The 26,448-nt window shown below is 35.7% G+C and overlaps 1 protein-coding gene across 4 annotated transcripts in view; it reads right to left on the bottom strand.

Moving 5' to 3' along the window:
* The window catches only part of PDE7A (phosphodiesterase 7A), a 72,469-nt gene that overhangs the window by 6,467 nt on the left and 39,554 nt on the right, over positions 1-26,448 (bottom strand). For 2 of the 4 annotated variants that reach the window (XM_040066866.2, XM_040075240.2), the window contains exons 3-7: positions 21,300-21,383; positions 8,644-8,795; positions 6,954-7,017; positions 4,923-5,018; positions 1,897-1,997 (exon numbers count right to left, since the gene is read on the bottom strand). In XM_040066866.2, the coding sequence (XP_039922800.1) occupies positions 1,897-1,997; positions 4,923-5,018; positions 6,954-7,017; positions 8,644-8,795; positions 21,300-21,383 (497 nt within the window). Of the gene's footprint in view, positions 1-1,896; positions 1,998-4,922; positions 5,019-6,953; positions 7,018-8,643; positions 8,796-21,299; positions 21,384-21,873; positions 21,907-26,448 lie in introns of all 4 variants that reach the window. The other 2 variants (XM_040058543.2, XM_040083499.2) reach the window with 2 other exon arrangements.

Here is a 26,448-nt window from a genome sequence, read left to right as displayed (position 1 = left end):
TCAGTAATAAAGTCTAGTTTACACTAAAATATAGAGGACAGCTCTTCCCATATAAAGGTGAACTGCTGTCACCGAGACACACAAAGCAGTCACACACAGACGAGATTTCGCGAGGCAGAGGTCCTTCCAATCCCAGCTCACAGCTGACAGCCGAGAGAAGAAGAGACCCCTTTGTTTATTTTTTTACTTTTTATACATTTCTGGGTCTAGCAGAAGGTTGGCTTTTTGGGGTTTCCACCCCTCAGCCTCAGTGGCCAGATGAATTGTCAGTTAAAATTGTTTTCAGGTTAGAAATATGCAAACAAAGGACAGAGAATGAAAAACAAAGGATTTGTTTATATTACATCTGTGGGAAAGGTAGAAAACTGCTCTAATATTCTACAGTAACTAAAAGATCTGACTCCATTTATGAAAATCAAAAGGCTAATAAACAAACTCAGAAAAACCAGGGTAACAAACTGCAGTGAACACCCTGCAAGGACAGAAGTTTATGCTCCCTGTTGCATTTGCCATCCATCATACCTCACATGTTTATAATGTACTTTAAGTGCAACTTAAAGTTGTTACTTTAAATACTAAAAATGTTACTAAAAATACAAAGTCTTTACTTGTATCTGAAGCCTTACAAAACTTCCATCACGAGTATCAAACAAAAAATGCTCAGAGCTTCCAAACTCAATGCCATAAAAAACCTCATCATGTATCAGCTCTGATCAGGCTCACTGCACCAATTGGTCTGTGAGCAGCACTGAGAAACTGAGTGGGAGGAGTGGGCAAAGAGCCTCTGAAAAAGGCTTTACGGAGCCTTGTTTCTACCACAGAAGCAGAATAAGGAGCTATGCTATTCAAGAGAATACCAGATTGGTGATAATCTGCATCAAGGCAGATAATTTCTCATCTAGCTACAGAGCCCTACAGCTTTCAATTTAATACAGAGGGACAGGACTTGGCCCTGAAATTGTCCAAGACATCACTTACAGCAATCCAAGTAGTGAGAATCAAACACTCAATTAGTTTAGCTCCTTAAGGTCTGTCACTCTACCCTTTCTTAAAAAGAAAGCCAAAGAGAACTCCTGATGTATTGCTATGAACCACCTCTTGTAGACACACCAACTCTTCAGCAACAGCAAAGATGAGCAAAGCAAAGGTAATGGCAATTTATGGAAGAAATAAAACACCCCAGATGACAAGTTCACAGGTTTATTGTTGCCAGCTCTGACTCAGGCTGCAATTCTATAGAAATGTCTTGGGGCAGCACTATGTTATATAGCTGCAACTTTAATTCCCCTCTCTAGTTCAACAGGAAGTCCTTCAAAACACAATGTCAGCTCAGAAGGGGGAAAAAAAGAAAAGCATACTACGTGTGAATCCACAGCCTCAGCAACAGGGAGGGCAAGGGAAAGTTCAAAAGAGAGAGAAACTTTTGATAAAACCTGTATATGCATATACACATACATGTATGGATGTAGGTTTATATATCATCTATGACTTTACTGCTCTCTACAACTGCCTGGAAAGAGGTTATAGCCACGTGGGGTTTGGCTTCTTCTCCCAGGTAACCAGTGACAGCACAGAGAACACAGTCTAAAGCTGTGCCAGGGGAAGGTTAGGTTGGATATTAGGAACAATTTCTTCACTGAAAGGGTGATAAGACATTGGTGTGGGATGCCCAGGGTGGTGGTAGAGTCACTGTCCCTGGAGGTGTTTAAGTGGATGTGGCACTCAGTGCCATGGTTTAGTAGACAACAAGGTGTGTGGTCACAGGTTGGACTCGATCTCAGAGGTCTTTTCCAACCGAAATGATTCTGTGATACGTGCACACAACCCATTCACATGCACTTACACACACATTTTTCTGTGTGTATGAGTGATGCAAAAGTGAGAATGCTGCCTTACCTTGGGCTCTTTTAAGTAACAGTGCATGGCCTGAGTCACATCAGCAGCATGAACTGCATTATGATAAGGATTTTGACTGTGATAATCTTCTTGAACCATAACTGCAAGAAAATAACAAATATCCAAATTTAAATAAAATTGCCATTTTTTCCAGGAAAAATTTATATGCCATTTTATATGCCCCTATTAGGGACAGAAATATGCAATATCACAAGTTACATACACATAAGGGCATCAGAGTCAATAAATCGTCGGCTGAACCACGATGCAGATGTAAGATTTTTATGCAAAGAAACAGTGTTTGCTAAAAGAAATCAACTACATGCAAAGTCACCTCAGAGCAAAAATTAAACTTGAAATCAATATATAATCTGAGATTCTCTGACTCTGACAACTTCCCAGGGAAGGCCATCTTTGACAATCTGTCTGAATGGTGAGGCAACACTGAATACAAAATGAAAATTATACTTTCCTGTCATATGAAGTGCTTTGTTTTCCTATTCAGGAAAGTGATCAACTCTATATATTTTTAGGTATTTTCTCATACTCAGGCAAACTTAAGCCCATACGCAATTTAGAAAATAATCTAATTTAGATGATAGTCTGACTAACTATACCTAGATTCAATATTCCCTATTTAACTTCTTTGCTTTCCTCCTCTTTCCTCTGTCTTTCTGGCTGTCTTTGAACATTAGAGGTAGAATTCTTTAAAAAGCATTAACATTAGCTCATGTACAGGGAATGAAAAAACTGTAATGTTAAAAAGGATGGAGGGGAAGATCGATCGAAGCTTGATTCTAAAGTTTTGCCTGACATGACACAAGCAAACCTCAAAATAATAATAGTTCTTCCAAGCAAACCTCAAAATAACATTTTCCTGCTGACTACAGTCTGTCAGTCCCACCAAATAAATATGCCCACAAGCTTCTTTTCTACATAGTTTACAAGCCCAAAGGATCCATGTAATTGTAATGCTACAGCATTACTGACGTCGTATTTGTAAAGAGCTGTGCTAATGAAAAAGTCAAAATACTGTCACCACCATGTAATCTCAATAGTACTCATTGGATAGCTCATATGAAAAATAATGAAAATCAATATGAATGTCTTTGGGCTTTATTAACCTTAAGCAGAACCCTCTCTCAACCTATTCCTCACATCAAGTGCATGAATGCATATGTCCCTGGCCGCCTTCTTAATTTTTTTGTGGCTTCATAGGCCTATCCAGCTACCTGAACTGTACAATTTTCCTAACTTATTTTATTAAAGCAGACTTAGGTTAACATTTTGATCATGGTTTGCCAGAACTAGAATAGCACAACACTGCATCTTCTCTCCCCTGGTTCAGGTCTGGAATAAGAACCTTTAAAGACACAGTAAGAAAATGCAGATCTCCAAGGAGAGGATGGAAATCACTGAAAGACCTTGTGTGTGTGTGTGTGTGTGTGTGTGTGTGTGTGTGTGTGCATACACCAAAAAAAATCTTAAGATCTTAAGGGATCTTAAGATCTACAGGGAACTAAAATCAGATTTTGCTATTCAAAAAGATTCCAGTTGATTTTCATATAATGTAAATTTTGTCTGGCCCTGGACCATTTGAGCTGTCCTAGTCTTCTGGAAATAATCTTCAAATTGCTATGGATTAGAGAGTAAGAGGTAGCAAAAGAAAAGAATAAACTGTGTTTATGCTAAAAAGCTGTATTTGGAAGAAAGGTTCTTTGATTTTATAACGGACTAAGAGCTTTTTACTGATATTAAGTAGAAGGCATTAACAAAAAGGGAAACATGCTGAATTTCAGATTTTGACTAAATTTTGCCTTCTTCAAAGTCATGATCTCATTTCAGTTGATTATGACTTTGAATAGTCATATGAAGTTAAAACTCTCATCTTTTGAAAACCAATTAACTAAGCCAGTCATTTCTAACTGGTCTTTCAAGTATTACAATTTGCATAATGTCAACTAACCAGATGAGAAAGACCATATTCAGGTAGCCTGAAATCAGATTTCTATAATCATTTTCCTCCATTCCAATGTATCAGTCATTAAGGTCACCTGATTAGCATTCATGAAACTTGAGAAAATTTAGTCTACTTTAAAACAACATGAAATGCAAGACAGAACTGATTTTTTTTAACTGAAAGAGAAATAAATTATGAAAACAAAAACATTCTCTTATTTGAAAGGGGAGAAAAGACTTCCAAATGTGATTTATCCCCTGTTAAGTGACAAGCTTTGTAACCACAGAATTGTTTTCTCTGAAACCATGAAAATCTGCTGAAAGGGACCAGAAGCTTATTTCTCCTCTCCGTTAAAAAAAATTAACCCACTTCACAAGATTAAAGATACTGTCACAGAGGAACCAAAAGGAAGGAGGTCTCATACCAGCACCTGTCTATGTATTGGTATGCAGACAGCTCTGTCAAGTCAATGTACCAACTGGTTTGAATGTTCTACATTGTATTTACAATTCCTTTCAAAGGAGCATTCCAGTGACACAGGCACAGACCTTCAATTAAAATTGCCCTGTACTCTGTCTAGGGAGAAACTGTGTCCACAGCACAATGCTTACTTGTAAGAAAATTTGAGCAAGCCAGAGATAACACCAAACTGGCTTTTTGACATATTCAAAAATCAGTTAGGGAACTATATCATTGGAAAAAGTAAAGATCAGTACAGAACTGAAAATCAGAAAGAAAAAAACTGTCTAGCCTTTCCCAATACAAATGTCATGCAGTGTTCACAATATTCCTGACTGTTTGATAGATACTAAATAAATTTAATAAATAAAATATAGCATTGGCTATGAAACTATTACACTTGTTAATACTTGTTTGGATTTAACACGGAATATTCTATACTCATAAAAACTTTGAGATATCATCTCAATATAATTTAAATCACTGCACAATGTAGACTGCATCAGCACTCTTCAAACCTTACTGCTATATTGCAACCAGGACTTCAGTTAAAGTACAAAAATGCAGATAAACAGCAATATTCATCAAAATAAAAATGTGTATTTACCCAAAAATCTACGAAGTTTCATCGTATCTAATTGGAAGTGTTCAATTAGTCCATGTAGATTAAACAGATGAAAGGTTAAGCTGACTAGACTGTTTCCTAAAAATAAGATGAAAATACTAATTCATTGGGAGCCATGCCATCAGTGACTCTTCCATCAGCAAAGTATTATTTCAAACAAATTGGTGACAAAAATTATACAAGCAAACATTTCTACAGCAAGTCATGACATTCTACACCAATTTATAAATATTTACATCTTACTGCATGACAAGTTTGCATTATCTGCCTCTAGTAACCAGTGGTTTTGCTTATTCTAACACATTCATCAACAGTCCAATGGCAACTGATAGGAAGAAAATGTTACTGAACATTAAGAAACCAACTTGTTTCAATATTCAAATCCATTATAATGATATTCAGTTTTATAATTATATTTTTGCAACAGATCACAAACACATATACAAAATACAAATACAATCAGGCAAAGAGAAAAGCTAGACAACACTACTGATTAGGACACACTGCAAATACGCTATCTCTCATTTTCATCATATATTTTGATGGACCTCTCCTTATTTCACCCAGAACTCTACAAAAAAGGCCCTAAGTATTGTTAAAGCTATTACAAGCTCGTAATATATTTCACCTACTCATTGCTTTATTATAATCTTTTGCAGTGGTAAGACAAACAGAAACAGACCAGAATGTTTATTTGAAATAGCCTGTACATTATCTGCTCTCCAAACAATGTCATGGCTGACAATCTTCATTTAGCACTACAGAACCTAGCACAGACAGAAACTGAAGTACAAAAAGACAAAAATTTCTTGTAAATCAAGCTTATTACTAGGCTAGAACTAATATATTCTCATGTATATGCCACCTCCTCACAAGGAAATGTGCAATTCTTGGAACAACATTTAGTGAGGAAACTCTTCCATAGAGTTTCACCCAGGAGAGTTCATCCAGCTGAGTTTTATATACAGCATTCTTCCCTTACAAACTTTCAAGACCAAGGCTGCCAGATCAAAATAAAGTTGTCCTAAAATGATTTAATTGGATGCAAAACGGATGGTGGTATTGCAAGGCTTCCACAATAGCAGCTCTTCTGGTAGTACTTCAAATATATTTGAAAAAAGCACATATAAAAGGTAGAGAGGGCTCTTATGAGAAGGACGACTTTAGATTTCTCCCATTCGATAAGCTAATCCAAAAGAAGTTTTGCTTATATGTTGACTTGTACACATAGCTTTTTCTCATTCAGTTAAAGTTTATTATTATCTATATAAGCAATCTGTTTTCGCAAGTCCTTGCTATTTTCATTTTTTTCTATCCATTTTCTGTATTAAATATAACTGTGAGGTTACTACTTTTACACTTGGTTAAGCCAAGCACCCCTTCAATGAAACAGAAGAGAAAGATCTTTTGGTCCCACATTTTCCTTTTTGAACTTAATTTCTTTTTCTGGCAACTTTAATTGCAACTTTGCTACCTATTCCACATGACTGCTGCAAAATGTGCGAGAGCCGCCCTGCATTCTCCTCTGCTATAATTATAATGGATTAACACCAACATGCCTCTTACGGCACTATAAAGTAATAGAACTACGCTATCTAATACTACATTTATCAGAAAAATACTCGTTCAATATAAATGACCTTTTGGCCACAACCATAAAAATTACCAGCACCTCATAACTGAAAAAAAAGAAGTCCAAAATCATAAAATTATTTGTTAATTTGTATCAAATTACCACTGCAAATCACTAAGAGAGAACAGCAACCTATAAAGTACATAAAGAGCCTCTTCTAAAAATCAGTGATTATTATCAGTACTGACGGTATCATTATTTTAATGGAATGACCAGGCAAACTAGGACTCAGATTAAAGACTATTAAATCAAAAAGTACTACCTGATGGAATTTGTGCTTTTTTAGTGAACAAACAATCACATACAACACCGCAACATAAGTGCAACAGTCAAGTTATATTAGAAGATAAAACACAAATGAAATACCAAAATAAACTCACCATTTGTCAGTCTATCAAAAAGAAAAATATCAAAATTCCAATTTCCAACCTTCTCCAGCATACACTGAAAAGAAACACAAAAGCTGTCATTTTTCAATCAGTATATGCCTATCTTCCTGTAGCTCGGAGGAGTATTTAAGATTTCAGAGACAGATCAAATCTTTAGAATTCCTACATACAAAAAAAATAGTAGTAAAAGAATTAATTAAATTTGCCTAATAACCAAGAGACATCACACATTTACAAACAAAAAGACTAGAGGGAAAAATCCAAACAAGTGCCTTGACAGATGTGGTTGGAGATCCTCCTTTCAACCTTTAACCAATTTCTCAAAAGACTATTTAAAACAATTAGGTTCAAATCAGAAATAGCATGGCAGAATGACCGTGCATTCAGACTAGCAAATTAATCTCTGTGTAGTCTCTTACCTTTTCTTTTCTTCCCTTGCTTATAGAACAGTATCTAGAAGATTCACTAGATATTTGAGCCATTGTATTTTAATTGAAGAACCTGGCTTTTGACTTTTCACCCCACTGAACTATCACATCCCTATCACAGCTGCTCCACACAAACTGTTCGTCCCCCAACAGGGATGAGCAAGAGCAGCAAACAGTACAAGAGGCCTCAACACAGCTGAGAAGTCCCAATCTCTGCCTCCCATACCTGTATCAGAAATACCTGTCCAGCACATTTTAAAACAGATTCCTGCTTTCTCGTGTTCTCATTAGATTGTTAGAGCTGTATTCTGATCCAATTATCAGTTCTAGCTTTTCTCTGCTAAAACTCTATCAGAAGAAACAAAAGCATTAACAATATCTTTTTATGATTAAATTACATGTACATTTTTAAGATCCATTCTCCAGATTATCAGATTTCTTCCTACACTGCAGCCTGATCACATTCAGCATGGATACATCCATTGTAAGTATATTCTTTTTCTGTGTCAGATGACAAAACAGCACTACATGCAGTGACACAGCCTTTGGAATCTTGAATAATCTGAATAATATTTGCCTGCTCAGTCCCCTTCAGCCCTGTCCATCTTCTGTTACAAATAAAGCAGCCTTTCATCCAGGTAGCACCAACTTTCTTCCCCCTATCTGCTTTCCTTGCTTTAGTGCTGCACAAGTGTATTACAGCTATCACTTTTCTTTTCTAGAAGTGCCTACCAAAGCAAAAGTCAGTTTGACATAAGCATATCCTGAAAAATCCATTTACTGCATTTTATTGAATTTAGGCAGTCAGTTCCAGTTGTTCACTAGTGAGGTTAACCTAAAAACCAAAGGGAATAGTTGTCTAAATTGCTCTATTACATTTCTTAAATACAGATACATTTTCCTTTCTCCATTTTTTTCTTCAGTTACTCAAGGGCACCCTTAATTCACCAGTTATTAAAAAAAAGCCCAACAAAACAACACAACAACAACAAATCACTAGCCACATAAAAATCATTTGAGTAAACTTGTGGGCACTACAGGAGTTTGCTACAAGCCATGAAATTCTGTCTGGATTTCATTACAATATATACTATATATATATGTATATATGAACATACAAAAATACATACACACTTGCATAAAAATATGCTTAAAATTGCTATTTAGTTGCACTTTTAGTATGTGATATAGTTATATATACCAGCAAGCATTTAAAAAAGCATACTTTTAAAAATGAAGATCAAGCAACTAACCTTTGCTTGTCCATTATAATCATCATCTAAAATGTTTGAAGAATTTGGAACAGTGATACCACGGAAAAAACGGGAAGATCTCAGGTATCTCTGGAAACTAAGCAACCTTCTCACATTTCTTGCAGACACAGAGACCTCAATTTCAGAATTTGCTACAAAAAATAAGAAAACAAACACTCTCTCTAAAAACCTTTATCAAAAGACAAGTGCTCAGGGAAGTCTGGTATAAAGATAGTGCAATTTTTTTAAGTATCAAACATTAGAGCACAAATACAGATATTTTTATTAATACTAAATACAGAGCCACAGATTAGAAAAAAATATGTCCTGTGTAAGCATCCTGTGAAGAAAAACAAATACTTAAATTATAGCTGCAACTTACCTTTTTAAGGAACTCTGTTATTGAAAGGACAAAAATATTACAGATATGGTTTAAAAACACCCACAGTACTGCAAACGAATTATTTTTGGAAAATTGCTGTCATGTATACACATCCAATACATATCCCTAACAAATCACCTAAGATATGTAAACCATCAAGAGAATATCAGAAAGTGAGTTTGATACAGGAGATACAAGTAGACTTTAAGCAAGTACAAATTACTTTTACACAGTTTAGAGCTAAGAGAAAAATCTCTTAGCTCTACTATGCTGATTGCAAATAACTACACTCTTCTGCCAAACAGTTATGACATTTGCATTCACAGCCTATCTAATTCTGTTTCCCAGTATGGTGAAAATAACAGAAAATTATTTCAGCCTCTTTTCAAAGATTAATCCAAATATTTTGCTTTACTTTTATTAGGTTAACTAATTTACACAAATGACTGATACTAGTTTATGTCCAATTCCATTTGATATGCCTGAAGTGTTTTAGAAACCCCAGCATTGAACTGCACAGAGCTACAGTTCCTTTGCAAGCCAGATATTCTCATTTTGAAATACATTAGGCCAAACTTGGCCTTTACTTTCTTTTCAACAGTGCCCCCAAATACCAGTTCTACACAAACAACAGGAATCCAATAATCTTATCTTGATATTCACTCAACCTGCCTGAAATTACTCATGTTAAATAATAAAATTTTTAAAAGAGATATTAAGTAAGGAAGTCAATGCCAACATGCTTTTTTTCAAAAATACAGCTCATGAAAAACAACACGATCACAACTCTGTAGCACAGATCTCCTGTCCTTCCCAAAACCAGGCATATTAGAAGTTGGTGAAGTAAGGAGTTACAACTTTTGTTCCTCAAGTCAGTCTAAAACGTTGTACATAGGAAGGCGTGGCCTTACTGACAACCTGAACTAAAAGCCTCAGTGATTCTTAGTGACAGCAGCTTAATTCTACAGAAGACAAATCTTTATCCATTTGAATTCTTCTCCCTGCAGAAGTTCCAATTTCCATTCTGTTCTATGCTAGCTCATTAATATATTAATATTAAATCAATATATTAATTCCCAAGCCACACTAATAAAACACCTCTAAATAGAGGTGACAGTGGCATGATCATAGAGTATCCCATCAAACACAGCACCATTCCCTATCTACTATCTGTGTTAGCAGAGATTAAACTGACACAACTGAATGTTCTTTCAGACACGTCTGAAACACTTCATCAAGACACTGAAGTTCAGGGCTAACACAGACATCTCCACATGAAGTACCCTTCAAGCTATTATTCTCAAGGCCAAGGGCTTTTCCTCTGAAGACACCCGTACCTATAACATATCCCAGTTTATATATTAAACAGATGTACTACTTACAATAAAGGTTGCTTGTAAAGCAACATTCACGTGTACAACAGGAAAATAAATAGATTCTGTCATGCTACATTACTCCACCAATATTTCTAAGCACATTTGTGATCATGAGGTTAACAGTCTGAGCACTGCCAGCTAGTACAACAGAGAAGCAGGGAGCAATACAGCTGCTGCTGCTAATGCAGTGTATGCTATGGGTGAGAGGTTTCTCCCCACCAATCTTGATCCAATTCCTTAAGAGTTAAATTTTAAAACAGAAATTAGTGGGTAGAAAATAAAACAATATAAAATGGTTATACTGAAGTCATAAAATGATGTAAAATATCCACAAAATCACACACAAAACCCAGAAATTTCACTAAACCTCAATAAAACAAAATATTTAAAGTGGGAAAAATGAGCACGTTTCTGGAAGCTTAGAATTTTCTTGTTCTTAAGTACTCTTCTACAGATCTACAGTTAAGGAAAACCTGGTTTTGTTGTCATGCTACAAATTAAGTTTCACAATCACAGGTACCACCCATTAATCTTGGACAGAACGGTAGGATGTAGGTACTACAAGTAAAACAGCAGCTTCTTGCAACAAAGTACACAACACAGAAATGCAGTAATTTGGCAGTACAGGCCTGTGTTTCACCTATACTTGTATTCGTAAGTCAATTAGAAGGGGTTGCGCATCTTGCTTCAGATTTTTTTGATGATAACAGAGGTACGGAGAAAAATGAGTTACTTGGTTTTCAGTGAAGCTGAACCACCATTCTCTTCACAATATGCTGTTGAAATATATTCATCTTACAAATATGTTTAAACTCTCTAAATTATCACCAATTTGCATAGCTCATAAACCACCACTACTATTACATGTTAATTCTACTTTTCATACCCCTTGTTAAAAGAAAGAAAAGCAAAGCCTACATTATTCCAGCTTTCCTAGCAGCAATGCTCCTTGTAACAGAATCACAGAACAGGTGAGGAACCTCATCTGGTACTTTCCTACATCTGGTCAAAATCCTCTGCTCCAGCAGAGTCACCTAGACCACACTGCCCAGAACCATCTCCCAGAGGCTTTTGTGCATCTCCAAGGATGCAGACTCCACAAGTTCTCTGGGCACCCTGTTCCAACACTTGGTCACCCACTCTCACAGTGAAAAAGCATTTCCTGATGCACATCAGTTTGTGCCTATTGCCTCTGGTCCTCATACTGGGCACCACCAAAGAGCCTGGCTCTGTCCCCTTTGCACTTTCCCTTCAGGAACTTGTATACACTGAGAAGTTTCCCCTTGCGCCTTCTGTAGGCTGAACCATCCCAGCTTTCTCAGCTTTTTCTCATCAGCCCTTTAATCTTCCTCACCCTTTGCTGGACTCTCTCTGGTATGTCCATATCTCACTTTTACTGGGGAGCCCAGACCAGGACTCCAGGTGAGGCCTGTCCAGTGCTGCATATAGGTGAGGGATCACCTTCCTGAAGCTGCTGGCAACATTCCACCGAAAGCATTTGCTTTCTTTGCAGAAAGAGGATATGGCTGGCTCATGTTTAACTTAGTACCCACTAGGAGGCCCCTTTCCTTTTCTGCCAAGTCACTTTCCAGATGGATGACCCCTGCTTGTGCTGCTGCCGTTCCTCCTTGTGGATTGGGCTTTGCCCTTCCCTTTGAGCTATTCGTTATTGTGCATGGATAGCCCAAATTACGTAATAACACCTTGACTAAATAAATGCCTTTATCCTTTAGATCTGAAATGATCATGGTAACTTCCAAATGAGAAAAGAGATCTTGAGCCTTGCCATCCCTCCGCAGCTCCAGAGCACCTGATTCATGGGACCACACCAACAAAAAAACTAAATTTCTCTCTTTAACAGTTAAACATCTACCCCAGGACAATTCAGAATAAGCAAGTCAGATGCAGAGGTTTGACAGGTTATTAATTTAAAGGGGAGCCTGAAACGAAAATAGTTAGCTTTCAAAGAAGGAGGTGAGGGGAAGATATGTTCTTCAGCTGCAGGAACACTGATAGCTACTGTGCTTGCCTTTTCCTTTTCCTCACAGATAAATTATTATTAAGGACACAAAACCCAAGTGCTTTGTGGTTTTGGCAGACAAGCTAAGGCCAGTTAATGGAAAAGACTGGTAAAATGAATGTTACAGTTGTGCAATGGATACTTGGCATTTCCCTCCAGGCACATTCATTCCCTTTAGATGCATGATTAACAGGGGAATGACAACCTCACCTCTTCTATCAAGAGTCATGAAAAGAGATGCCAATTTCAGAGACCCTACCATACCAAGGTTCAGTAATGTATGGAAAGAAGACAGGAAAGAATGAAGAGTGCACTGCACTTGCTCATGAATAAGCATGCTGCAAAAAAATCTCTCCTCCCAGCCCAAACATCTTTCCTTTCACTTGGAGCCTTCAGTGTGCTAAATGCCCTTCTAATATCCAACACTGACCATTTGCTCTCAAGGACAGTTTAAGGACCAATGAGAACGATAAATATGACATTTACAGCCTTGTGAACTGAAAGAGAATGAAAGCAAAGCTGGGATGATGGGCACATAAAGAAGGGCATTACAGCATTGGGAAGTGGTTTTGATGCAAGGAACGAGAAGGCAAACTGTAGGCCTTACTGCCTACTCAAAAGCAGCTGTCCTATTACATTCTTCTTGCCATTCCTTTGTAAGTTAGAGTTATCATCCAAAGTATCAATTCAAGGTTTTGGGGCTTTTTGTTTGATTAAAATTGTTATATTCTTATTTCTAAGCATGTTAAGTGAGATGCTGGTGTAATAAAAAATTCCCTTCTCTAAAATAAAGAAAAATAAGTAATTCAGGTTATTAATATCAGTTATTTTGCTAATGTGGTGCATATATAGCAATAAAATAACACATGTCACCTTCATGCAACAGATTTCATCTGTATTCCAGAGATGCTAATTTTAATCTCTTCCCACTCCCAATCTTTTAACTTCATGAGAACCTAAAAAAAATATTTTAGCACATTTCACAGGGATATTAAATATTTTTCTCATGCCAATATAAAAATACAAAGTAAGGAAAGATAATTGATAATCACTGAAAAGATCATAATATACTGATGAATTTACTCTCAAAATTTTTGTATCTTTTGTATAGTAAGGACGGTCCACAAAAGGAAGAATGACAATTATGATTTGGTGTAATTATTAATGGAAGCTTAAATCCTAACAATATACTTCAATTTTCTTATAATGCAAAGATAGACATACACCCTCTGATGAGAATTTGGTCAAAAGAAGGCTCTCCAGCGATAAGAACTTTACCTCCATTTCTTCCTTGCTATAGCCCAAAAGGCAGATAGAAAATTATCCATGATAAAAAGCACAGTATTTTGCTACATACCAATACAAAGAGCATAATTGAGGATCTTGGATATCACTGCCACTAAAAAAAAAAGTATTTGAGACAATGGATCCTTCCTATGTTTGAAAGTAAAATCTGTACTTTGAGGTGCACAGATGCTCCAGAGGCATTTTCCCCAATAAAATGAATTATCTTCTTTTAATGGAATTGATCTCTCACGATTTTTCCATATTAACCCAACTGCACATTCATAATTTTTACATAGCCGACACTATCATTAAACCTGACATATCATCAGAAATTTTCCACTACTTGTAAATATTTGTTGGAAAGAAATTTGTTGGAGAGAAAATTCCATTTCACATGCCAATTAAAACCATGTTTCTAAGGATGCACCTTTCTAAAGATGATTCTTTCTAGGAATACAAATAATTTTTAATTTATTAATAATTTGAAAGCATTATCTAGCATTTCACACCACTAGAGGGTCCCATAAGCATTCTAACGTCATATCTATTCCCATCAGACCAGTAAGAAATGCACTATATTAGATCCATGAAGTTTGGGGGTTTTTTTTTAATTCTGTCTTGCTATTTAACTCTCCTGTATGTTTATCACTCATGGTTTGAATTTTAAAATATTTTTACAACACTGAGTATTCAAGTAATATATAAAACTGTGACTTCAATTGGAAGATATAATTTTAGTAAGGATTTTAAAGTTACATAAAAACACTAATTAAGACTGTTGGGATCTAAATTACCTCATTATACTTCCTATCTTTCTTAGAACCACTTAGAAGCATCACTGTAAGGCACTACACTCCTTCTTCTGCCTAAAAAAATATTAAGCCATACTGTTCTGGTTTTAATGTAAAATATATAACTATATAGACATTCCTAAGTATTTTTTTATTTTCCAATACTGGAAAATGATACTGGACTGCTGGAAAATATATTGTGATTTAAGGATTACTGAAATAAACATGGTTTCGCGAGAGTCTTCTGAGTGGAGTCAGAAAAAAAAATTAAGTTTCAAGAAACTCTAGTAGTACCACAACTCTGTTAAAAACTGTAGCAGTTTCCATCAGATGCTCCCTGATGGAAGGGAAGTGCTAGGCATCACCACCAAAGATAACTTCTCCTGAAGGACCTTACAGAGCAAAAAGATCTCACTGCCCTAGCAAAGCACAGAGCCACAGAACCATAGAATAATTTAGGTGGGAAGGAACAGAAGAGACTTCTGAAAGCTCCTCAGTCCAGTCCTCTGCTCAAAGCAGAGCTAATTTGAGAGAAGTTACTCAAAGTGAAGGAATTAGACTACTTCGGTATGAAATAAGTGCCAATTCTCCAATGTGTAAGCCATTGCACAGCAGGAGAAATGTAAAAAAAAAAACACATCATGAAAAGGTATCCACAGGACTCTACTAATTTATCTCTTTTGAATTTTGGCTCATCTTAGTATTCCTGTAAACTCCTCAGGAAAGATACCAAATTAAGTGAATTAAACAATGCCATTCCTCTGCTGGAATGAGTAACATTTTGCAATAATCTCAGGACTAGGAAACTACATACAAGGCAGTCTTTCCATACCAATTTACTGAATCACAAGCCCAGCAACCCTGCAGTTTGTTTTGGAGGTGGGTTTAACCTGAATCCACTCATTGGGCACAGGAAAACTGCAATTCACAACAGCATACTGTGAAGTAAGATACCTCACTGAAGCTAAATATTATGAGGAACATCACCAGAACACAAATATACAAAATACATACAAACATAGCCTTTACAAAATGGGTTATGCCATGATAATCAAGATAGTGATCCTCCTGAAGAACACAACAGATGATGGTTCAACTCTTTTCCGAAAAGGATAATATTTTCCATATTGTCACCAAATAATTTCCTTGCTGTCTTCCCGGAAAAACCCACCTCTCTTCCGTGTCCTAGAAATCTTCAGTTCTACAGTAAAGGAATGACAGCACCCTCAACTCATCTTTTTTGTCTATTTTTCATCACCAGAAATAAAAGAAGAAATTAAAAAGTGATCTATCATGGTTAACAGAAAAAAATTCCTTTATCAGTCTATATGATGGTCAATACAGAAAGTCAAACTGGGAGCAGAGATGAAAACAAAAAAACCTCACATATTTTCTAACAAACTGTCCACAATAAAAAAAAAAAAAAAAAGCACCTTTCCAAATAAGGTACTTGGAGAAAGAACAAGAACACATTGGAGGGTTTCAAAAGAAATGGGAAAAAAAATAGAATGTATCTGTCTTCTTCTATGGTCAAATTTAAGCAACCAATGAAACACAGAGAGGCCTGTACTCTAGAACACACTGCTGTTTTACAGCAGCTTGGAAAGAAGAAACTGTAGGTAAAACAAACAAAAGAAAAAAAAAATAACAAAAGAATAAACCAACATACACTGTATTCTCAATTGGCATTTTTTATCCCCAAATGTTCCTTAACCAAGCTCACTTCAAGTGCACTCTTTTCATGTGGCCCATACAGCTGTATCTGGAGCATTTTCTGTGATTTCCCCTTGTGCAACTGCATTCCCCTACCTAAATCAAAGTCAAAATTTCTCTCACATTGTGGAACACAATTAATTTGAGTAATCTGGACTGTGAGTAATTAGAAGACAATTTCAGAATTGCCTTATTCACAGAAAGGCAGCTTTTGAAGAAGTACAAGCTTTTTTACTCTCAAGTACAAGCTTTTTACTCCTCAGTGATGGTACTTTCAAAAGGAAACAAATACTTCAAGCTATGATCACACAAATCTTCTTGCATTACTTTATTCATTGTGAAACTCACCCTTCTCACAGTAGATTGCTGAATAGGACAGACAATTACTGGTAAACATAACCAAATAGGTAATTCTTCTATTTTCTTGAAACACAAAAGGGCATTGAAATTCACCTGGACTCTGCTTACTTTATCTCAATCTCTAGATGGTATCATCAAAAGCATCATTAGCTGCTGCTACACAAGGATTTTTCAAATTATTTCAGGTAATCAGTTTGGATTACCTCTTGTCTCTTCCTTGAATTCTGGCCTCTCAGCCAAGGGAATTCTAAATTCACAGTTCAAGGTAAACATTTTCCAATGGTTCATGAGCTAAGAATCAGAAAGTTAAAAACATCACTGAAACAGCACATGTTGACATTTTTGCCAAATCTCAGAATAGTTTGTACGTTCCACAAACGGTAATTTCCAAGATAAGAGTCTGAAGGTTGTATAATAAAGGTAAATAATCTCTGAAATTTCATCACATATTTGCACTCTCAAGAAAGAGAATTTGATTTTTCCATCACCTATAAAAAGATCTCTTTCTTTCTTTCCATTCCCCCCCTTAAAAGGCTCCATACACAGCTAAGAACCATCTAAGTCTCAATGAAGTCTTATACTGTGCCATTATACTGTACTCAAGCAACTATTTTCTTCAATACTGAGCAATCCTGAATGTTACCAAACACATACTGATTAATTCAAAATCCCTTCTTCTTTCTAAGATATTTTAGCTCACAGATGTGACAGATTTGGTTATCTATAGAACACAAAACAGAGACCCATGTGTTGGCAACATCATCATCTCCCCATAGAAGCACGTTCAGAGGAAACTGGCACAAGAGAATTCTAATAACCTTTTGACAAGATCTTACTTATTCTCAGCCAGGCACAACAGGAAAAGCAAGAAGAAAAACGTTTCTTCTCTGCAAAACCAAAGTATTCCATTTTCTATCTAGTTCCTCCAGACTGTATCCAACAACCCTTTCCAAAAAGGAACCTTAAAAGCATTAATTTCAGCTGTATCTGCATATGACACTTCTCAATACTTTTTTCTGTTATCTTTTCATTTGATCTTTATTCATTTTGGCTTCACTTCCTCACTATAACATGCTGTACACACCACTGTTCACACTCACTGTTTGGGACTTTTTTCAGGAGAAACAGATTAAGGCATACTATACATGCCTTTGTTTGTGCATGCTAGAAACACCTCCAACAATCAAAATTTCTTAACTGTAGTTGTGTGTGTGTGTATACGCACACATTAAAAAAATAGACATTATTGACAATATCTCAATAGCAAGAAAACAAAGCCTAAAACTTTATTGCTGGTTTACTATTTCTGAAAAAGGGAATATTTTTATCTTGTCACTTACCAATTCTTCTACCAAAGAACATTTTGTTTCACATTAGCTTTTATCAACATATTCTGACAATAATGAAGACTGAATTACTGTCTATGATGTCTCAAGTAACATAAAGAAAAATTTGAAGTATTCATGTAAAACAGAAGACAGTAAGAGTGATTATAATCACTGCAATCACTTTTCCAATAACTTCCCTGAAATCCAAACAGTTTGTGCTGCATTCTTAGAGCAAACTGCAAAACTCCCTTCTTGTTTCTCTCGGAGTGAAAAGTAGATCCAGCGTTCTACAGTCAATTCAATTAAACAATACAGTGCATGCATTTTACTGTGCAACGGTGAATTCAGAGCAAGAAACTTGTGTGGCTGCTCTCTCCTTTCCAGAAATAGGGGATTTAAGATGCTATCTTGATGTTATGCCCATGATCCCACACAGGCATAACCAACAGAACACCGTAATAGAAAACCTATGAAGTGATGACTTAACATCACCCAACTGCCAACCAACAACAAGAATATAGTCCTAAGCTTCCCCATTCACCAGGAAGCAGTCTTGTTAAAACAAAAATTTGTTTATTAAGCTATTCCTCTTGGTAGTTCCTGCAATTACCTATAAAAAGGTGATGTCTGGAATAACAGATAACGTAGAAGGAAAACTACCATCCAACAAGGTTAGCTTGATCATCAGTCAAATCCTGCATTTAATAATCCTCAGATATGACTCCCATTCCACTGTCTCTAACAACAATAATTCTCCAAACATCTTCCTAAAATCAAATTTCCTAAAAGTTGCTGTTGAGAATACTTCTAGACACATTAGAAACTTGAATATTCATGTATCAGTCACAGAATTCTGGGATGAAGATATAGATGCTGAGCTTTTAATGCCTAAGAAGATACAGAAGTGATCTTTAGACATAAGTGCTGACAAACTTTACTTCAGCAACACTGGTTGAAGTTGCAAGTTCAAATAGTATTATGAGCAAAGTAATGCATTTAAAATTCCGTACTCTTATAACCTTACAGTAAAATATTGGGTTAAGAGTCTATCAATAAAATATTAGGAAAGAGATTGGTTAGCATATTATTAGCTAAACCTCCTGAAAGATCTTCAGCTTCTTCTCAAAATGTCACTGACAGAAAAAGAAAACAATGCTGAACAACCAAAGTTAGTTAAGCAAAACACAAAACAGCACAAATGCTTCAGCATTGACTGACAGCCACTATAGAAGTCCTCTGCAAAATACATAAGCAATGATCATTGCAAAATATTTAGAACCACATAATAAAGCTAGTGGACAGTACAAGAAAGTTACAGTGAGACTATACAAACACAATGGAGGAAGCATGTCCATGCATTACTGATGTTCAGGATACAGTTGTGGGGAGAAAAAAAGAAAAAGGGAACATTCAGATGGTTTAGTCTGCTTCAGGGGCAGAGACCCTTCCCAGTTCTGTGTTTGCCCCAAGGAAAGTAGAGCTGACTCCTCTCATGTGTTATTGCTAGAATGGGTGAATATTTTTCAGTCATTTACCTCTATGTGGCAAAATTGACTCCTTCTGAAATAACCAGAAGAAGCCAGGGAGAATATGCTAAAAATTAAGTCAAATCTGATTCCTGCAACTTCTCTCCACTGGCAGTTTCATAGTGCATTACTAAATCTCTCTGGCTTACAACACAATCAAGGGAACACTAATCACGACTAAATTAGCATTACAGAGGGAAAGAAAACATTTTATGGATAAAAAAGAAACCCATTTTCATGTAACTTACTAGATAACCTACTGATATGGTGAGAGTTGGTGCTGAATTCCTGACTTTGAAAGAAACTCCACAATGTGCCAGGAGCCCGAAGTCAAAGAGCAACTCTTCATCAAACTACAATCCTGAAGCACAAAAAATCTGACCATAATACGACAACACTGAAAACTAACTCAGCAGCTGACCTGAGAGGGAAGTTAAAGCCAAAGAATTTTTGGGGCCTCCTAGCAATATTTTTTGCTGTCATCAAACACCACAGGTGATGTTGCTAAAAGCTGGTGGCTGAGTCTGAACAAGTAGGGGCAAGGAGAAGGGGTGTGAAAGTCCTTTTCCTGACGAGTCATGATCTGCCTGATGCACAAACATCAGGATGGAAAGAAACAGTGTGATGAGGACTACAATTAATTTGACAACAGCAATAATATACTGCCTTTTAACAGGTAATTCTTTTAATACTTGTTAGTGTTTTCCTATATCAGCATGAAATGCCACATACGTATATACACAAAAAGACAGCTATGTACTTCATAAATTGCATGCTATTTCTAAAGAGAATTTAATATACTCAATCAGGACTTGAGATGAAACTCTTATCCTCTTTATTGAAAAAATTCTACATAGCACACTCTTCAAACTTTGTTTTCTCACCTATTTTTATGAAACTTTTGAACAAAACTAAGAGTTTAAGAGTTTTAGAAAATATCTACTTTTGAAAAGAATAACTTCAGTTAAAATCAGAGCATACGATCAGTTTCTGCCACTCATTTTTATTCATAAGGTACTTACAACAACCACACTTACTACCATGAAATCTGCTTTACTAAATCCCTCCATTGCATTCAGAATACTTGGAATTGTGCTGATACAATGCTGGTATAGATCCTTTTTGACAATTAATACACCCATTATTGGCATAATTTAATTAAGACTCAGATCCCCTGCACTTTTGCTGCATATTGGTTTGGTGGTGTTGAAACTTTATATTGTAACAACTACTGACAAATTTCATTGTAACAGTATAGATGAGTAATTTTACTTTTTTCTTTACAAAAATACTCTTCCTGTAACACTTCCAAAAAAGAAAAAAAAAAGATTCCTCAAACACATAATCAAAAAAATTTAGGCTGCCACTTTCTCCTAGCATTTTAATTTTTATTTAAGATTTGTCTCTGTCCAAAAATTTAAGTCCTAGCTATGCATTTGAGTACACGTAAATGTTAGTTCATTATGATGAGGTAAAGAATATTAATATTATTGTAATCCTGTTCAAGCATCATCCTGGACAGGGCCTTTCTAGTGCTTTATAAAAACAGAAAAGTATTCTCAACTGATTGTGTCTGCCAAGCAAGCACACAGGACACACATCAGTAGCTGTTTAGAAGATAAGTCTTCATTTCCATATGGATTCAGGCCTAAATTCAATAAGTTTAAAATTATATTTTTTTAAAAAAAAATATTTAGCAGTGAAGATTTTCCTTTTCTATTTTTGGTAATGAGCTAGAATGAAAGATTTTCCTAAGAAGTATAAAAAAAAATAGTCTTGCTGTAAGAGCTGCTAACTTTATTTTAGAGGTTCAGTAGTTAAAATTTATGGAAGCCTTTGTTTATTTGTCATTTATCTGCTTTTAAATACTTACAGTGAAAAATACGGAAATCAATGTATGGATGAGAACCTCTTCTCTCTGTTTCAAATCCTGCCCGACTTCTTACTCGCACATCTCCTAGAAACAGGGTCAAGAGTGAAATAAAAGTGTGGAAGAGTGGCAGAGATAAAATGCAAATGAACATAGCCTGGAGGGGTAAAGATTCATGTACTTAATGGAGGAGAGTAATTCAAACAATAGGCCTACTTCAATGCTTTTTGTTTTAAAGGTGAAATTCAAAACAAAGTTTGAAGACTTGTTAAACATGCAATCACATGCTTTCTTGCCAAAATCTCTCCTGCCTAAGCATATGTTGCCAGAAGCATGTGATAAGCATTCAGATGAAAATAGGAAGAGCTTGCTACACCAGTATGGTAAAAATGCACCTTAATATGACAGAAAACAAGAACATTTAAAGTTGATTTGTTCCTCAGTAACACACATACAACAATAACATTTTGTAGAATACAAAAAAGATTCAACTTCTAGAAATGGTAGCTTTTAGCAAATAAGCTAGGTACAATATGGTTTTATATTATATAATATTTTCCCACTAGCATTTACTTACTTGCGCTCAGCTGTTTGAATATTACACAAGAGCCTATTAAAATACCAAAACTCAGTATTAAAATTTGATCAAACTATTTTGCACTGTAATTAGCTTCAACCTGAATCTTTTAGCATGCTAGCTGACTTCTACTTATGCATTTTACCAACTGAAAGCTGATCAGTATTATTTCGTTAGATATTTGTATGTATTAATATAAGCAGTTCACCTGGATTAAAAGCTTTCATTAAAAATCATTTTGCAATTACAAATTTGGAGAAATCTTCGAGGATCAAATCCAATAGTGTTTCCCTCCTCAAACCCTAAGATAAATTTAATATGTGCAAATGTTGTGATTTCTAATTACGAAAATCTTTCAAGTGTCATATTCTCCTCACTTCCAACACAGCTCTTTCCATATGAAACCAAAATAAGTAATTAACAAAAAGCACTACAACTGAGTTTATAAGAACTAAATAAAAATATAGCTGCTTATTTTTCATCAAGTCATATACATCTTGAGAGCATTTCTTTTCCTTTTTTTTTCTTTTCTAACCTGCTAATGTGTAATGCTGAAGTAGGCAACTATCAGAAAATAGCTAAAGGTACTGACTCACGCTTCAGCAATATGCTTTTAATTCTTAACAGGTATCTTCCTAGAGATACATATCTATAAACACTGACACATCTACAGTGACGCACTTTACATGAATGTTATCTTGTGAGGCATGCTGGAAGGACCACAAAAGGGCAAGTAGGCCCAGGGCTCCCCTAAAGTTTACGTATCAGTAAAAACATAGTAAATACATGCGCCTTTCACGTATTAATCTTTTTTTTTTTTTTTAAACTGAAAACTTTAACTGAGCTGCAAGGGAAAACAACCCAATTATTCTCTGCAAGTATTATTTTACAGACCACTTAAAATGTATTACTTATAAAGGCTTCAAGCATTCATTTGAGCAAAGTGCAAGAGACTTGTCTCCTTCCAGGCAATACAGAGGCAGCAAATTGTAGAACTCTCCTGTTAGGCACAAGCAACTGGTAAATTTTATTTACAAAATAAACTAATAAAAATGAAAAAGAGAGGAAACTTTGGAAGAGAGGGGGCGAATGCATTAGTAGCTGTATATGAAAATAACAGTGTACATAGAGGAAAATTTGACTTTCATTACCTTTTACTTATATTTATCTGGGTAATCAGGCATAGCTACAGCTGTGTGAATGAGTTCACCAGCTAAATTAAAAGAAAATAAAAGAGGGTTTTTTAGTGGAGCTAATTTTTTACATAGAAAGTTATAAAGCATTTGTGATTTATTTTAAACACAGTTTTTCACTTTTAGAATTTACAAAGCTCAGTACAAATTAGCAAATAGTTTCAGCCAGTGTATAACTAGGCCTTGGCAAAAAATTAAAGTGTCAAAAATAGGAAAAGTTCACAGAAAAATACTTGAAGACCAACATGGAATTCTACAAATAACAAAATGAGCATGTTCATCTGATAAATGATGCATAGAAATTTTCTCTCTGTTCTTTTTCATTTACTAGTACCCTTGACTAACAGCATAGACAGAATAATAGTATCCCTGGAGCCCCTGAAATGCCTGTAACGTTAAGAATTTTAGGGAGGAAAACAAGAAAAACTGTAAGTAAAATGAAGAAGTGCAACTGATTATATTACTTTAAACAGGAGTTATTAGCATATCTATTTAAGGGAATATTTAGCCAAAGAAGGAATTGTATACTAAAAGTGCACATGACAAACTAAGGAAAAGGCAACTGTAATAAGACAGAGCTAAAATGAGTGTATTTACTTGTATGCATATAAATTGAGAAATTCCCAGCAAGGAAAGTGAAATATTTTCATTAAATAGTTATGAACAAAATTCTCTCTCCCTAATCATAGTAGAAGAAGCTATTAAAAAAAAAAAAAAATCTCAACAATGGAATAATTTCTTTAGACACAACTGGATTTATTCTGGAAAAATATACCCCTTCTACAGGACTGGAATTCATTTCAGCAAACAAAGCAGAAAATTCTCTTGTGCCAGAACAAAGGCAAAAGAGACGTCTCCATTATCATGGTACAGAACTGCTGCATTTTTCAATATTTCAGACAATAAATGTACTTGAAAAGTATTAGTACAAGTGGAATTTGATGATACCATACATCCATCTGAAGTTTCTAAATATACAGGAGAAAAAGGAATAACTGGCTACACATTATGAAACAATGTGCTGTTAGCACAGTGAAACTAATCTCTAGTGCATATGTATAGTTAGTTCCAAAACATCCAGAAATACTGGATCATCGTTATGCATTCACTCTTTGGTTAATGTAACCTGCAGAAGATTAATGGATCCCAAATGCACCTACTTCATTGTACCTTCACACAACATAACACGTTCACATCAACTTGCTTGGGAAATCCTGTGCAAGTGTTTTGCAACCCTGTGACTCTGAAGCTATGCAGAATTTAATTTTAAGGAAGATACATGTTTATCTCCACAGGGAACTTGACAAAAAACCACAAGATAGCTCAGATTTGAGATTACTTTTATCGAACAAAAGGACACTTTGATAACTCCTTCAAACAGCAAGAGAAGTCCAACCTCAGAGCCAATCATTATTATGGTAGCTGAAAGACGATTAAAATTCAACACCTCAAACAAAAGAACTTATGTATAGTTCTCATTTATTTAGACCTTTACAAACATACCGAAATGCTTACACAATCTTTTTAAGCCATCAGATCTCAGAGTCTGCTTATAGGTAAATTTCCTTGGAGGAGGGCACAGAAATGGCACCAAACTGACAGCTTTTATCTGAAGTATCTCTTTGTGAGCCACTTTCAGCCACACTGGAAAGACTCCTGTGTTACCTTTATGAACACATTCAAGTCCAGCATCTTAATAATATGGGACTTCCAGGAAGAAATTTTTCCCTCTTTGAAAGTTTTGCTGATTTCAAAAATTCAAGAGAAAGATTTAAAAAATGTGAAGCCTTCCCTTCCAAACTTTATTTTCAGCACAAAAATGATACAATAGCTGAGCATTCAGGTACACTTTTTTCCAGAATAGTCCTGCATGATCAGGATACTTGCATTTTTAAGACAAAGATGATACTGGCAGAAATTTAATTGAAGACTAAATAAATCATGGAAGAAGGGACGTAAGAGGGAAGTTTGCAGCTATAACTGAAAATTGAAAAGAAATTAGGACTGTAATAAAACTTACCTTGAAACAGATTGTTTAGTTCCTGCCCCTCTCTCAGATTCCTGCTCACATAAGGACAGCTCTGATACTTACGAGGCAGCTGAAATGCCACAGCTGACATCCCTGGGCGTTAGGGTTACCCAGCACATACTTGGTGCTACCCTAACACTGCAGCGTGGCACAGTAACAATGCAGCAGCTGCTTGGGGAGCTGAGGCCATCCGGAGCAGGGGCAGAAACCTCAGAAACCATGGAGGACAGCTGGGAGCAGAAATTATGACAGCCACCTCAAGGTAAAGGATTCAAGTCAAAGCCATGAGCTTGTGAAGAGCAGGATTTTCAGACAGAATAGCTAATTTCACAGATTAAAATTCCTATTAAATTTGGTGGAGAAAAAGAGGACAGGTCAGCTGAATGTGCCAGAATTAAAGCAAACAGAATACAACATAAAAACCACTACCAAAGAAGAGTGTGCATAGTACACAGTAGTTTTTCTCCAGTGCTTCCTATTTGAAATGATCAAGACCTCTAAAGGAATATAAATGCTCCAACTGTAGCTGAGAGGTGCATGCTCACCAATACAAGCAGTCAGTGCCTCACACTTTCTACCCCATGCACAGCAGAAAAACTTCCAGTCAGTATAAAGCAACAGGAAAAAGAAACCAGAAAAACAATAGAAAAATCAAGAAAGTATCAAGATTACACAGAAGCACTTACAAGATATTTTGAAAATTCCTCATAGTTGCTGAGAAAAGAGGTTGAGGTGATGCAGATGTATTAGCCTTTCCAAGGTCTTAAAAGAAAAATTCTACAATGCTGCATCTGTATCTATATTTTAATATAGTAAATAAGCCGCTCAGGGGTGGCTTAGTGTATATTTTGGGAATGGGGTATGACAGATGAGTCATTGCAGTCAACGCTGCTTGTTTATATCCACGCAGTGATGAAGGCAGTTAGGAGTTAGCTTTTTATTTTGCATACCCCTAAAAGAAGGATCTTTTAAATTGAACCTGGACACACTGCTATACCACAGGAATTCCTATTGGTGTAAATGAATTTCCATTGGATTAGCATTTTAACAGCCAGAAAAAAAAATTGAATGAAGCAACTTCATGGCCAGCACAACCAAACAAAGGCAGAAGGAATTACATTAGCCTTATATTTTTGGTCTGCTAAGATAAACACTTTATCAAGGTACATTTTATTAGCAGACACAGTATGTATGGAATAAAACCAACAAAGTAAAAGGCAAATCTTCTCGTGACTGTGCCTAACTTCCTATTACGTTACAGCTGAGGATTCCTTATATCTTATTCTGCTCAAGTGTACTAAGTTAAATAGAACAATTACAAAACACTCACAATACTGTAGGAAATGCAATGCT

Source organism: Hirundo rustica, chromosome 1, assembly GCF_015227805.2.
Source record: "Hirundo rustica isolate bHirRus1 chromosome 1, bHirRus1.pri.v3, whole genome shotgun sequence".
Taxonomy (NCBI): Eukaryota; Metazoa; Chordata; class Aves; order Passeriformes; family Hirundinidae; genus Hirundo; species Hirundo rustica.
The sequence above is the reverse complement of the archived record's forward strand: the minus strand, read 5'-3'. Positions and strand labels throughout refer to the sequence as shown.